Source organism: Cricetulus griseus (genome assembly GCF_003668045.3).
Source record: "Cricetulus griseus strain 17A/GY chromosome 1 unlocalized genomic scaffold, alternate assembly CriGri-PICRH-1.0 chr1_0, whole genome shotgun sequence".
NCBI classification, from domain to species: Eukaryota; Metazoa; Chordata; class Mammalia; order Rodentia; family Cricetidae; genus Cricetulus; species Cricetulus griseus.
The window spans coordinates 135,502,185-135,515,680 of NW_023276806.1; the positions used below are offsets into that span (position 1 = coordinate 135,502,185).

The following is a 13,496-nucleotide window of genomic DNA, read 5'->3' on the forward strand; positions in this document are numbered from 1 at the left end:
ACACACAAATTAGTTAAGAATAAAGAACTCCCTAACCCAAGCCATTTCTTTAGTGGGAGTCAGTAACTATGGTCACTGCTAAATCTGGCCTGCCAGCTGTTTTGAATGGCCAGGATGCCATTCAATCATTTAAACGTACCAAGCTGGTTAAAAGGAAACTACCTTGTGAGATGTGAGTTATCCAAGCTTCAGATTTCAATGCAGATGGTTTTATTTGAACACAGCCAGGCAAGCACACTCATGAAAATCCATAGCTGCCTCTATGCTATGACGGCACTGTGCAACAGCTCTATGACATGTGTGGCTTACAAAGTCCAATGTTCACTGTCTGGCTGCTATGTGGGACCTGTTCAAGAGGTGAGTGAGTGCTGAGCTACAACAGAAAAAGTCTAAATGACACTTGGTGGCAACAGCCAAGAGAAATGGACCATGGACTATTCCTTCAGTTGTCCTGATGAGGTCTACTTTTGAAGCCCAATCTACCTGGTGAAATGATTATGGGTGACTTCAGTACACTGTCCCCTATCTAAATGCAGTTTAGCACTGCCCATTAAAGTCAGGATGGAATCTCTGAGACCAAACTCTGCACCTTGAGGTTCCCGTCACCACACACATCAAATGTGCAAATGTCCCCAACCCCACAGAGTGTCTTTCAAACTGACTCATCTTCCTTCAAGCACACAGGTCACAGGTCTCCTCAATGCAGGGAGGAAAATTCAGACAATATAAAGACCCCCCGGATACCACAGGAAAAGGATGTGAGAAAATACAGTCTCTTCACTTTGCACCCCAGTTTAGCCATCACTAGAGAGAACCCAAAGACCCGTGATACATCATTTCCTTTAAGCACGGATGCTAAGAAAACTGAGACCAAGGGGTGGAGTTGTGGCAAGAACCTTGAGGTGACAGGTCACAGTGAGGTACCACCCCATCTAGACCCACGAGGCCAGCACATCAACCACCCACAGCCATGTTCAATGCCCACAGGACGCTGTCCTTTTATCACAGTTTCTCCACAGTCTAGTCTCACGTTTAGTCTGTTCTCACCCTGCAGGTCAAAAAGGGGAGGTGTAGATTGAATTGTGGGAATTCAGAAATGATTTCAAGAAAACCTGGGCAGAGGCTAGGGACAAAAGGTCCACACTTGATGCTGAAAAGAAGAGGAAATGGAAACTGTGGCAGCCACATGACCAGAGTCCCTGGTGAAAACAGGGAAGCAGGACAGATGGACAGATGGAGAGCGCTAAGGACAATTGTAAACAAAAGCTTGTGGGGGCTGTGTAGAAGGAAAGCAACTACAGAGCCCAAGCAGGTAACGTGTTTATCCAATTAATGAGCAGATCAGCAAAAAGCTGCAAATAGCCAAAACCCTTTAATACCATAACTTGAACTGACACCAGTGAGAAAAATAATTATCAAGAAATATATTAATTCACATTTTAAATGCTGCCGTAAGAAAGGAAAAGAGGGCTGGAGAGATGGCTCAGAGGCACTGGCTGCTCGTCCAGAGATCCTGAGTTCAATTCCCAGCAACCACATGGTGGCTCACAGCTATCTGTAATGACATCTGGTGCCCTCTTCGGGCCTGCAGGTGTACATGCAGACAGAACACTATAAAAAAAAAAAAAAAAAAAAAAAAAAGGAAAAAGATCATTCAACATACCTCATTTAAATATTTCCCAGCAAAAAAGGTTTGATAACCGCACAGTGATCTGAGGATGGCCGGGAATGTGTTTGGCTCTTGGATCTTCTGCCAGGACTTGCTGCTGCAGTTCCCCTCCAGAGTGTTGTTCACGACGTGATGGTTGTGTGGGTATTTTCCAGTCAGGATACTGGCTCTGCTGGGGCAGCAAAGAGCGCTTGGCACATACTACAGGGGACAGAAGCAAAGGACAAGGTTATGATGCTAGAGAGAGACTCACCTGGAGCAACAGGAAGATACTTAATGCTTTCATTCCAATTCCAGCTTCTCATGGAGCAGAGCGCTTTCTTTACACATGGCACACTCCACAGCTGCTGAAGAGTCACTCAGCAGAAATGGCAGAGCATATTATAGAGAAAAAAAAAATCAGTGAACAGATTGGTACTTGAGAAAAGGGGACCATGAGAGATGGAAGAAATTGTGGTCAAGGTAGGGAAGGCAAATGGGGTACATGTAACTTGAAAGCAGAAGAAGGGGGGAGGGGAGGCACCAAAAGGGAAGTGGAAGATGGGGAAGGAAACACAGAAGCAAAAGTATAATCACACCACACAAACACACCACACACACACACACACACACACACACACACACACACACACACACACACACACCCCACCCCACCCCACATCCAGGAAAATACCATAATCAAATCCATTACTTTTGTATGCTAACATAAAAACTGATCATCTGAAATCCATGCCGGCATTATTGTCCCCTTTAAGTACTTAATTTGCCCTTGCTATTGTTTTTTCTGCCTTTCAAATTGGATTCTGACTCTTCTGGTGCTAGGACATAAAAAGCAGTATACACTGAGAGTATGCTCCCACTGAGCTAAGCCTCCAGTTCTGACCAGCATTTTAAAATACTCACGAGAGTGAATGTCTCCACATGGAACACTCACTTTTTCCATTTCTTTTTTAAATCAGTTATGTTTGTCCTCTGTAACTGTTTTTCAAGTTTTTGCCTTAGAAAGATTTTAGTTATTTACATGCACACATGTGTATGTGTGCTCGTGAGTGTCTGTCATTTGTGTGGGTGCATATACGGAAGCCAAGAGATGTGTCAGGTTCCTCGAAGTGGGATGGTTGAGGATGTACAGTCCAGTCCTCAGGACTGTGCAGCAACAGCTGTAACTGCGGGACTTCCTCTCCAGCCCTGCCTTCTGCCACTATTACACTGACTACTCTCCTTTCCTGTCCTAGCTAGCCTTAACTGTCATTTTGACCCAGCCTAGAGTCACCCAAAAGGAAGCTTCAACTTGGGGACTGTCCAGATCAGAGAGTGTCTTGATTGTTAATCCATATAGGAGGATCCATCCCACTGTGGGTGATACATTCCTGGGGCAGTTGGTACTGGGTTGTAAAAGAAAGCAAGAAAAGCCTGCCATGGTGGTAAAGAACACCTTTAATTCCAGCACTCAGGAGGCAGAGGCAGGTGGATCTCTAAGTTCAGGACCAGCCTGATCTACAGAACAAGTTCCAGGACAGCCAGGGCTACACAGAGAAATCCTGGAAAAACAAAAAAATCAACAAGGGAAAGCTAGTTTAGCATGAACTTGCTGACAAGCCAGCAAGGCCAGCAAGCAGTCTTCCTCAATGGTTCCTGTTTTAAGTTCCTGCTTGAATTCCTTGACTTGCTTCAGTTATGAACTGTGACCAGAAGTATATATCACATCAGACCTTTCTGCCCCCGAGCTGCTTTTTGGTCGGATTATCCTACCACAGCAGCAGAAAAGAAACTAGAACATTTACCTTTCTGCTTTTTGACCTTCTACAGTCAGTATTGCATTTACCGAATTTTCCTATTTCATTTTAGTGCTGGCTCAGGTAATCCCTTCTTTTAAAAACATTGCCTTTATAGGTTTGATTTCTGGTACTGACAAAAAAACAACCAACCTTGGGCTGGGGTTTGTAGTTCAGTGGTTGAGTATGTATACAGCACACCTCAGGCCCTGGTATCAATCCCCAACAACAAACAAAAACACTATCTTGACTGTTCTTACTTACCTAATCACCATTCTAGGTAATAATTAGAATTGTTAAATTAGATCTTGAAAAAAGTCTTAAGACTTTAATTAGAAATATATTTTATAATAGTGTTGTCACATAGAAAACAATATAACTAACAACATATCAAAAATTTTTCCCCCAAAATGTACCGTAACTTTATTTGTATAGTTTTTTGTTTTTTATTTTTAAGACAGGGTCTCAACTATATAGCCCTGGCTGTGCTGGGACTATGTAAGCCAGGCTGGCCTCAAATATACAAAGATCTGCCTGCCCCCATTCCTGAGTGCTGGGATTAAAGGTTTGTGCCTATGCCTGGGTTGTTTGTACAAATCTTAATCATTTCTGGCTACCACCTGTTACACTGCCATTATTAGCAATGGAACTTCTCTTGTTCCATTTTTTCCCCTGAAAAAGTCTCGCTATGTAACCTGGGCTGGCCTGTAACTCAAACTCACAGAGATCTGTCAGCCTCTGCCTCCTGAGCGCTGGGATTAAAGTTACACACCACCACCCTGGACTCTATTTTTAAGTAGTTACATGGACTGAATTTTTGAGGTAAAAAAAAAAAAAGAGTCCAAAAGAATGGAAATAATTTTGTCATTTTCCCATAGTTTTGTCTATTTCTGAAGACTTGTATTAATGATAGCCCAGAACCTTAAATGACCAATACCAAAGCCTTGTCTTATCCTTGATTATGCTGAGTCCTTCATCTTAAGTGTAATATATGCTACTTGCTTGAAATACTCATCTTTAGTAAGGTTGCTGTCACACACCTGCTGCCATGAACATCTACTTTTCCTCCCTCAACAATTACTCCTTCTGTGGACAACACACCCCAAATCACGTAGAACTTGCTGTGAGCCTACACTGATGTGAGCATCACAGGTGCTTGCTCATGTAACCACCATAACACTGAGGTGGACATTACTGACTTCGTTTCAAACAGGGAAATCAAAACACAGGCAAACAAACAAAAAAAAAATTAGGCGATCTGCCCACAGAATCTATGCTTAAATCCAAGCACAACACAGTTAGTGGGTTTTTTTAGTAGGAAGCCACTATACCATCACTTAAGAGTTTTCTGTAAGGTTCTTGAATATGAATAGTTAGATTTATTTGGGGCCTCTGATCCCATACATGTTTTATGTGTGTTTTCAGTATCATTGCTTTTGTCAGAGTCAGCTAGCAGAGCTCATGGAACTTTTACTCTGTAACAGCTTACATAGCAAAAATGTTCTTGATTTATGCAATCTAGTTTCAACCCTCAAACAGCAAGGATCTCAATAAAATTCCCCAGTTATGTAATAGACTATAATACCATTAGTTAGTTGTGTGTATAGGTGCATTCCTTTAATCCCAGCATTTGGGAGGCAGAGGCAGGCAGACCTCTATGAGTTCAAGACCAGTCTGGTCTACAGAGTGAGTTCCAGGATAGCCAGGACTACATAATGAGAGAGACCCTATCTCATAACAGACAACAAACAACCAACCCATCCCCCAAAAAACCAGCAATTTATCATTTCAATGAAAAGAATTAATAAAAGTCTTCAGAGTAGGTATTTCATTGAAAAACAAAAATAAAAACCCTTCCATATATGTATCACACTAGAATCACAGCATGTGTGTTCCTTCCCAGAATGTGCTATCAAGTCTAATGACATCACATTGGCTTCTAAACTTACAGCGCTAGAGAAAGTCATCCCCTTCTCTCCAATGAGGGCCTTGGTTTTCTTCAGTGGCGTCTACAAAGTAAACAAGTCCTTGTTAAACAATGTTTGATAAAGTATACAAATCAACGCTTGTGTTGTTACAGCTTAGATTTATTTTATGTGTATGGATGTTTCCGCCTGCTTAGGTGTGTCTGTGCACCCTGTGCATTCACGAAGTGCCTGCAGGGGCCAGAAGAGGGTACTGGGTCCTCTGGAAATGGGCATATAGACGGTTGTTAGTGGCTGTGTGGGTGCTGGGAACCATCCTCTGCAAGAGCAACAAGTGTGTTTGCTTAACCTTTCAGCCATCTCACCAGCCCCTTTTGTTTTATCTTAATCACTTATTTCCAGGTGGTCAGCTCTGACACAAAGCACATGTATTGAGGTGCACACAGACCCTGTTAATCATGAGCCCTATTATTTCAGGGCCAGGGATTGAACCCAGGGCCTGATGCACCCAGGCAAGCCCTCTCCCACTGAGCTACATCTCCAGTCCTATTACTTTGTTTATAGTCTTGCTTTTCATCTTCTTTTCAAAATCTATGATTTTTAACAAGCACAGGGAAGTTAACTTCATCCTAGAGGGCAGAAGTATGAAGGCAATATTAACTAACAATAAAGGTATACTGATCTTGTTCACTTTCTAGACATCAAAAACCACCACAGACAGGCAGCTTTTGAGGAGGTCCTTGTGATTCTGAATACATCTGAAACCCAAGAACAGACTAAATCAATCTTAAGTCCACCTGGCACAGTATTTCCCTAAAGATCAACCCTCCAAATATATACATAGGCTAACAAAAGACTCACTTTCAACAATCTGCAACTTTCTCTGTCAATTTATAAGCCCAAGCTACCTGTAGTCTCCAAAGGACAATTTCAACTCATTAAAGTCAAGCTTTGATGATGCCAGGAGTAGATCTTAACCTGTGGGTCATGACCCCTTTGAGAGTCGAATATCAGATATCCTGCATATCAGATATTTACATTATGATTCATAATAGTAGCAAAATTACACTTATGAAGTAGCAAAGAAAATAAATTTATGGTTGGGGGTCACCACAACATGAGGAACTGTTGTAAAGGGTCACAACATTAGGAAGGTGGAGAACCACTGACCTGGAGAAAAACCCAGAACTGAGAAGGAATTTAGTTATCAAATTGTCTATTAAACACGCAAAACTACGAGACAATATTGCATTTACAGGAAGACGGAAATGTGTGGTAACACATTTGCTAATTACATTATGCGCCACTCACTGATCTAGGCAGGCAAAGGTCAGTAGAAAACAAGGTCTTGCCCTCACCAAACCACATTAGGACCTGAACAACTAAAGGTAGCCAATCACCCACAGGTAGTGGCAGGTGCTACAAAGGGAATAAAGCAGGTCCATGCGACACAGCTGGTGGGAAGGAAGCAGGGCCCAACTTCAGATGAGCAATGAGGAAGGCCCTTAAAGGACAGAACCTTGCTGAGGGCCCTACAACAGGGCTAAGGTCACCCATGGACCCAGGAGCAGCTTACAGACTGAGCCACACAAATAACCCAACAGAGAAAACAGGAAGGAACCAATGTGGAAGAAACAGCCCAAGAGATAGTGTGGTGAGACGAGGTGACCACACAGGGCTTCATAGGAATTTCGACTCAGAAGTTTACATTAATAATCTTTGCATGGCTGAACGAGTCTCAGGCAAGAGATCCCACTATACTGAAAATATGCGTCCGAGCTAATCCCAAGTGACAGTGGCTGGTCAGGTGGAAACCATGTGACGGTATTAAGAAATAGCACTTTTACTCCCATGAGCAAACATGTAACTATCATCCTGAGCAAATTCCCTTTCATAAACACCAAAGACCTCATTGACTTTCCTGATCCTTCGTATCTGCACTCTGAACGCTCCATGACTGATCATTCCACGGCTGACTCTTCTTTGGACGATGGAGGGCGTCTTGCTTTAGGCAACACATGCCATATTTAGACTTTCCCTGCATATCTGCATGGCTCCTGACCAAGCACCCCCTTTTCCTAGAGTAAATGATTAAAAAAAAAATAACCCATGATTTTGTGAACACAGTACCCCCGGGAAAACTAATAAAAGCAGAGTCCCTAGGTGATACATGATGGGGCAAATGCCGTGAAATGTTAAATGTGAAAGATGATGTGACCACAAGTAAGGGAATTAATGAAAACTGACAGGGGCTGGAGAGATGACTCAGTTCTTCCAGAGGACCCAGGTTTGATTCCCAGCATGTACACAGCAGCTCACAACAATCTCTAACTCCTGTCCCAGCACATCCAATGCCCTCTTCCGGCTTCCGCAGTACCAGGCACGAACACATGGCTGTAGATAAACGCATACATATGGGCAAAGCAATATATTTTTAAAAAGCATGGTGCATGTCTGTAATCCACCTCCTGGGATATAGAAGCAGGAGGATCAGAAGTTCAAGTTCATCCTCAGCCACACAGCTAACAAGTCATCCTGTACTATGCTGGATAGTTTTATGTCAACATGACACAAGCTAAAGTCATCTGAGAGGAGGGAACGTCAAGAAAAAAATGCCTCCATTAGATCGGGCTGTAGGCATACTCCTAATTAGTGATTGATGGGGAAGGCCCAGTCCATGGTGGATGGGGCCATCCCTAGGCTGGTGGTCCTAGGTTCTATAAGAAAGCAGGCTGAGCAACCAAGAAGGAGCAAGTCAGTAAGCAACACCTCCATGGCCTCTGCATCAACTTTCTTCTCCAGGATCTTGCACTGTTTGAGTTCATGCCTTGGCCTCCCTTGATGGACTGTGACTACAGATGTAAACTCTTTCCTCCCCAAGTTACTTTCGGTTGTGGTGTTTCACCACAGCAACAGTTTCCTTAACTAGTGCTGTAATTCTAAAAAGTGGCTCCAGAGAGAAAGATGCCATGTGACAGAGCTTGGGTGGAGGGGTTTTTTATTGGGGGAAGTGAATGGGAAAAGTGGGGACCAGTCTCTGGAGAGAGAGAGAAAGAGAAGAAGAAGAGACAGAGACAGGCAGAGAAGGGGAGACAGACAGAGAAATGGGAAAGTAGTGAATGTGCTAAGGTGGTGCTCTTAGTGGCTGCAGCTGAGGGCGTATCCTGTCAGAACCCCAAGAGCAGGCCAGTGCAGATGCCCAAATAACAGCTGGGACACGGACTGTCCTGAAAACAAGGGGGGGGGGAAAAATCAAAGTAAATGAAAATCTTGTGACATCAACCTTTGATCTGAGCCAATGTGATTGTGTGGAGTCCCAACTGCTTACTTTGCCAGCTATTCCAGCAGTCTGAAACACAATTCCTTTTCTATGGTAAAGACACTATACACAAGGTTTCATACATAAATTAAGGAATGTGGGTGACCTCTCTCTGACAACATTCCAAAATGCCACTGAAGATTCAGACCACGGTGCAAAGTGCCTACGTGTGTGTCGGTATTCCAGACGACATGTGGCAAGGCAGGGTTACCACAGTGTTCTAGAAAAGCAATAAAACTGTTGTCCCTAGTTTGTGATGTTAGAAGCACAAATACAAGATACCTCACACCCTGCTTGGCACCAAGGAGCTTCTTGAACATCATTACTGCCTCAGCTTGTCACCTTGTTATCCTTGACACTTAGTGTCATGATTCTGAAAGGGACTGCAAGAAAAGTCAGAATTCTCTGAAGGGCCAGGGGCTGAGCTTGAAAACAAACAAAAACACCATTTACTTATTTAGCTTGGGTGCTGCTGTCTCGGCACTTGCAGGATTCAGGGAACTGAACTCAGGTTGTTGACAGGCCCAGCACTAGAAGCTTCAAGCTTAATTTGTTCCCTCCATTTGGTTTCTCCGGCCAGCATAAATACTTCTTTAAGCTGGAGAGATGGGCTCGGTGGTTAAGAGCACTGGCTGTTCTTCCAGAGGACCCGGGTTCAATTCTCAGCACCCACATGGTGGCTCACAACTGTCTGTAACTCCAGTTCCAGGGGATCCAACTCCCCCACAAAGACATGCAGGTCAAACACTAATGCATTAAAAACAAACAAAAAAAAAAAACCCTAGGGTCGGCGAAATGACTCATGGAGTACAAATAATTTGCTGCCAAGCCTGAGGACTTGGGTTCAATTCCCAAGACTCACATAGAGGACAACTCCATCAAGTTGTCCTCTAACCTCCATTTTCAGGCCACTGTGCCATGTGCATACCCACCCCCTTCCACTGGTCCCAAGCATAGAACCTGCTGGTATAAAGAAACAAATAGAAAAAAAAGTTCTAGAGGCAAGTAATACCTCAACTACACACAGACAACAGCAAACAGACAACAGCTTGGCTAAGTGAAAGTCACCGGACTGAGAACACCTTACATATAAGTACTCAATTTGGTTTTCAACAGTGGTATCAAGGCAAGACCTGTTGAATACTTTAGTCACTGGTAAAGACAGCTTTTTTTTTTTTTCCTGGACAAAACACTCTTTAAAGATACTTTTTATTTTATAAAAGCTTTGAAATTCTGGCCACTGTGAGGCAGAAGACAGATCTCTGTGAGTTCAAGGCTAGCCAGGGCTACGTAGAGAGACCCTGTCTCAAAGAAACAAGAAGGAAAGAAGGAAGGTAAGAAGGAAGGGGGAATAAAGAGAAGAAAGATTTGGGAGCAGGAGGATGTGGAACAGCTAGAGTGATAGTAAAACCTAAAACCTAAGGAGGTAAACTAAGTCAAGACTTTGGGTACAGGAAATGGAGGTTAGTTCAGTGGGAGAGCACTGTCTCCACATGCATGAGGCTTTGGGTTCCATCCTCAGCACTGAGGGAAAAAGAGCTTCAGCACCCTCATGGCTCAGTGGAAACTACAACAGGCCACGGGGTCTAGGTGGAGGAAGAGAGAGGCTGTGGGAGAGGTCATGCAAACACCTTAACCACGATCTGCAAGAGACAGGTCCACTGAATAAATACCATCCACACGTTACTTCACAGCCTAAAACATATGGCTCTGCTTACCACTGTCACATGTGACACCCGGAAAGCCAAAATGTTGGCAGCGAGTCACTCGCCAAACTGATTTCACAACTCACTGACCGGCTGGGACCAGCAACTTGAAGGGCACTGAGCTAGGGTTATTACCACACAGGAAAAGGTAGGACCCTGCTGCTCTGAGAGCTTTCACAGCTTCAGCCATCAGCTGTGTGCAAAAAGAGAACCGAAAGGAGTGGGGAAACACTTTTATTTTTTATTTTTTCCAATGAGAGCAATGCTGACCCAGGATGAAACCAGCGGAGGTTTCGCCTTAATCTGCCTCCTGCTTCGGTGCCTTGGGCAAGCCCCTGCAATGGGTGGGGGTTGGGGGGTGCTGTTGTGCTGTGGATATTCCCAAAGGTCAAATTCCTGAACCTCGAAAGAGCAGAAGTGACTCTGGGAAGGAAATGAAGTCTCATGACAACACCCATTACTATAAAGTGGAGCCCTGACAGTAATGCCCCAAGCCAGGTGTTCAATTAGGCTGATTATTTTTTCCCTTGATGCTTAAGCAAAACACTCTGTTCTCTCAACAGCCCCACAGCCTACAAACCACTTTAGTTTCTATCATCACTTATACATCAGAGAAGCACAAATGCCGGCGTCCCAGGTCCTTCGTGAAGGGGGGCTGACGTGGCCTCGGATCTCCCTAATCAATCCTTGGCCTCCACAGGTTTGTCCTGAGCGGCTGAGTGGATGCTGCAGCGGGAGGGTCCGCACTAGAGACACCGTGCGCGTGGTGCGTGCACTTGCGGATGAGCCCAGGAGAGGAACGCGAGTCCTTCCGCCCGTCCGAACTCACGGAGGGCCCGGAGTGAACGCGCACACCCACCCACCGCCAAGGCGGCTAGTAGAGGGGGTGTCGGGAGGGGGAGGGCGTGGAGAGGGGTTACCATGCCGCCGAGCTCTGCGTCTTGGTCGTCGGTGAGCACCAGCAGCACGTTGGGCCTGCGAGCCGCCCCGACGAGCCTCAGGCAGGAGCCCAGCAGCAGCAGTAGCAGCAGCGCGGGCGAGCGGCCCTGCCGGGGCCAGGCTGCAGACACGAGCCGCATGGCCAGCGCGCTCCGCGGAGACCGAGAGCGACCGACAGATACCGACTGCGCGCAGGCCGGCCGGGTCAGGCTTTCCTCCCTAGACGAATCACGTGAACCGGGGCAGGGGCGGGGCAGGCAGTCACGTGATGGGCGGCCGGGGGCGGGGCCTGGGGAGCCGCGCAGAGCCTCAGGGCGCTGGGCGGTTGGCTGGATGGACAGAGCTAGGACCGCGCGGTGCCCTGGCGGTGCCTCTCACCAGTCATGTTTCTGGTTCAGGAGGAAGGACTACAGGGGATTGGGGATGATCAGGGTGCAGTCGGCTCCCCTTCCCTCCGGAGAGAAGGGACGCATCTGCTGTGGACACAGATCAGCTGGTGGCTGAAGTCCAGGCATTAATCACCGGGGTTAATGAACTGCTAATGCCTTCGTCCTTTGACTCTTCACTCTTGGAGATGACGTTCGCATTTGGCTCAGCTGTAGTTTAATTCTACTCGGCTCAGCTGGCACGAAGTTTCAAACAATTTAGGGCTGTCATAACAAGTTTATGTCAAATAGTTCTTGGTGGAGGGTGTTGTAAAAGTTAATTACATTTTAATACGCATTTATATTCTGGTGTCTTTTGTGCGCTCATGTATATTCCGCAGCATGCGTGTGGAGGTCAGAGAACAACTTGCTGGGATCAGTTCTTGCCTTCTAGAGAGTGAGACTAGGGGATCGAACTCAGGTCCTCACGGTTGGCTGCAGGTGTCTGTGTGCTGAGTCATCCCGGCCAAGCCGCTTTGGTGAGTTTTCTGCCAGCCTTCCCGGAAGCTCTCAGAATGTGCAGGATTAATTGCAACGAATCTTTTGCTTTGTCGAATAAAGCCTCAGATAAATATTTTCAGTTGGCTAAAAAGTTAAATTGCTATTAGGGCTTCCTGTGAGATTATTATACAGTATACCATGTGAGGTTTTTTTTTTTAATGAACAGATTGTACACTGTCATTTGCCATTTGCTTAGGCATTGGACTTAATACCTTTATATACATATATTTAAAGATTTATGTGTATAAATGTTTGCCCGAGTGTATGTTACTATGCTTGCCAAGTTCCTGGGAAATCAAATGAGAGCATCTGATCCCTGGGACTGGAGGTGGTCGTGAAGCACCATGAGGGTCGTTGGGAGTTGAAATGGGTCCTCTGCAAGAGTGACATGTGCTCTTCACCACTGAGCCATCTCTCCAGGTAGCTGGACTTGATGCCTTTTACATTTCTTACCTTGATTAATTCTTCGTTAATTGTTTAAGGCCTTTTCCTCTTGAAATATATATATATATATATATATATATATATATATATATATATATGACTTTAGGAAACAGTGGATAAAGTCCAACTTTTAGATGAAGAATTCCCATGAAAATTTCATTATAGTATAAACACTTTTCATATAACCTCTGGAATGTCAATCGTCTTTGATACCGAACTCCCACCACTCCTGGAAGACAGGGTCTTGTTCTGCACCCCAAGTTTGCTCGGCTGCCCCAGAACTATCACTTAGCTTTATACCATTTTAGCCCTATGGAGTGCCGGGACTTCCCGGGGTGATCTGCTACACCCATCCTTCACTGCAAACATTTAATGACCTCATAGCCACACCCCTAATCAGGATAGACTGACCATGCCAGACTTACCCTGCTGCTGTGAACATTTAGGCCCTGAGGAAGAAATACATGTTCACACACAGATAATGATGGCTAGTTTGGGCCTGTGTGCAAGAAAACAGTTCTTCAGGTTTCTGGTCACGAAACCCTGAGAGTAGGAAAGAGTGATAAGTGACTTGGGAACCTCTGGCAGGTGTTAATGAAGGGATGGGGAGAAGAATATGGTGCTCCAACAAAGCCTTAACGAGGCTTTTCTCAGAAAGGGAGTGCAAGGGGACAGTAATAGAGATGCCATCTCCAGTCAGAGGAAGGGACTGTGTTTCTGTTGGGTTGTTGGGGCAAGCTAGGGTCTGGTAATAATAGCCCACAGTCATGAGTGAAAGTTTTTTAAAGATTAT

At 45.1% G+C, this 13,496-nt stretch overlaps 1 protein-coding gene across 1 annotated transcript in view; it reads right to left on the reverse strand.

Moving 5' to 3' along the window:
• Gns (glucosamine (N-acetyl)-6-sulfatase) overlaps window positions 1-11,556 on the reverse strand; it is a 32,200-nt gene extending 20,644 nt beyond the window's left edge. Inside the window, exons 1-3 of the mRNA XM_027392301.2 lie at window positions 11,315-11,556; window positions 5,394-5,453; window positions 1,664-1,870 (exon numbers count right to left, since the gene is read on the reverse strand). Coding sequence (XP_027248102.1) covers window positions 1,664-1,870; window positions 5,394-5,453; window positions 11,315-11,473 — 426 coding nt within the window. The 5' untranslated portion in view covers window positions 11,474-11,556. The remainder of the gene's footprint in view (window positions 1-1,663; window positions 1,871-5,393; window positions 5,454-11,314) is intronic.
• Between the last annotated feature and the right edge of the window lie 1,940 nt (window positions 11,557-13,496).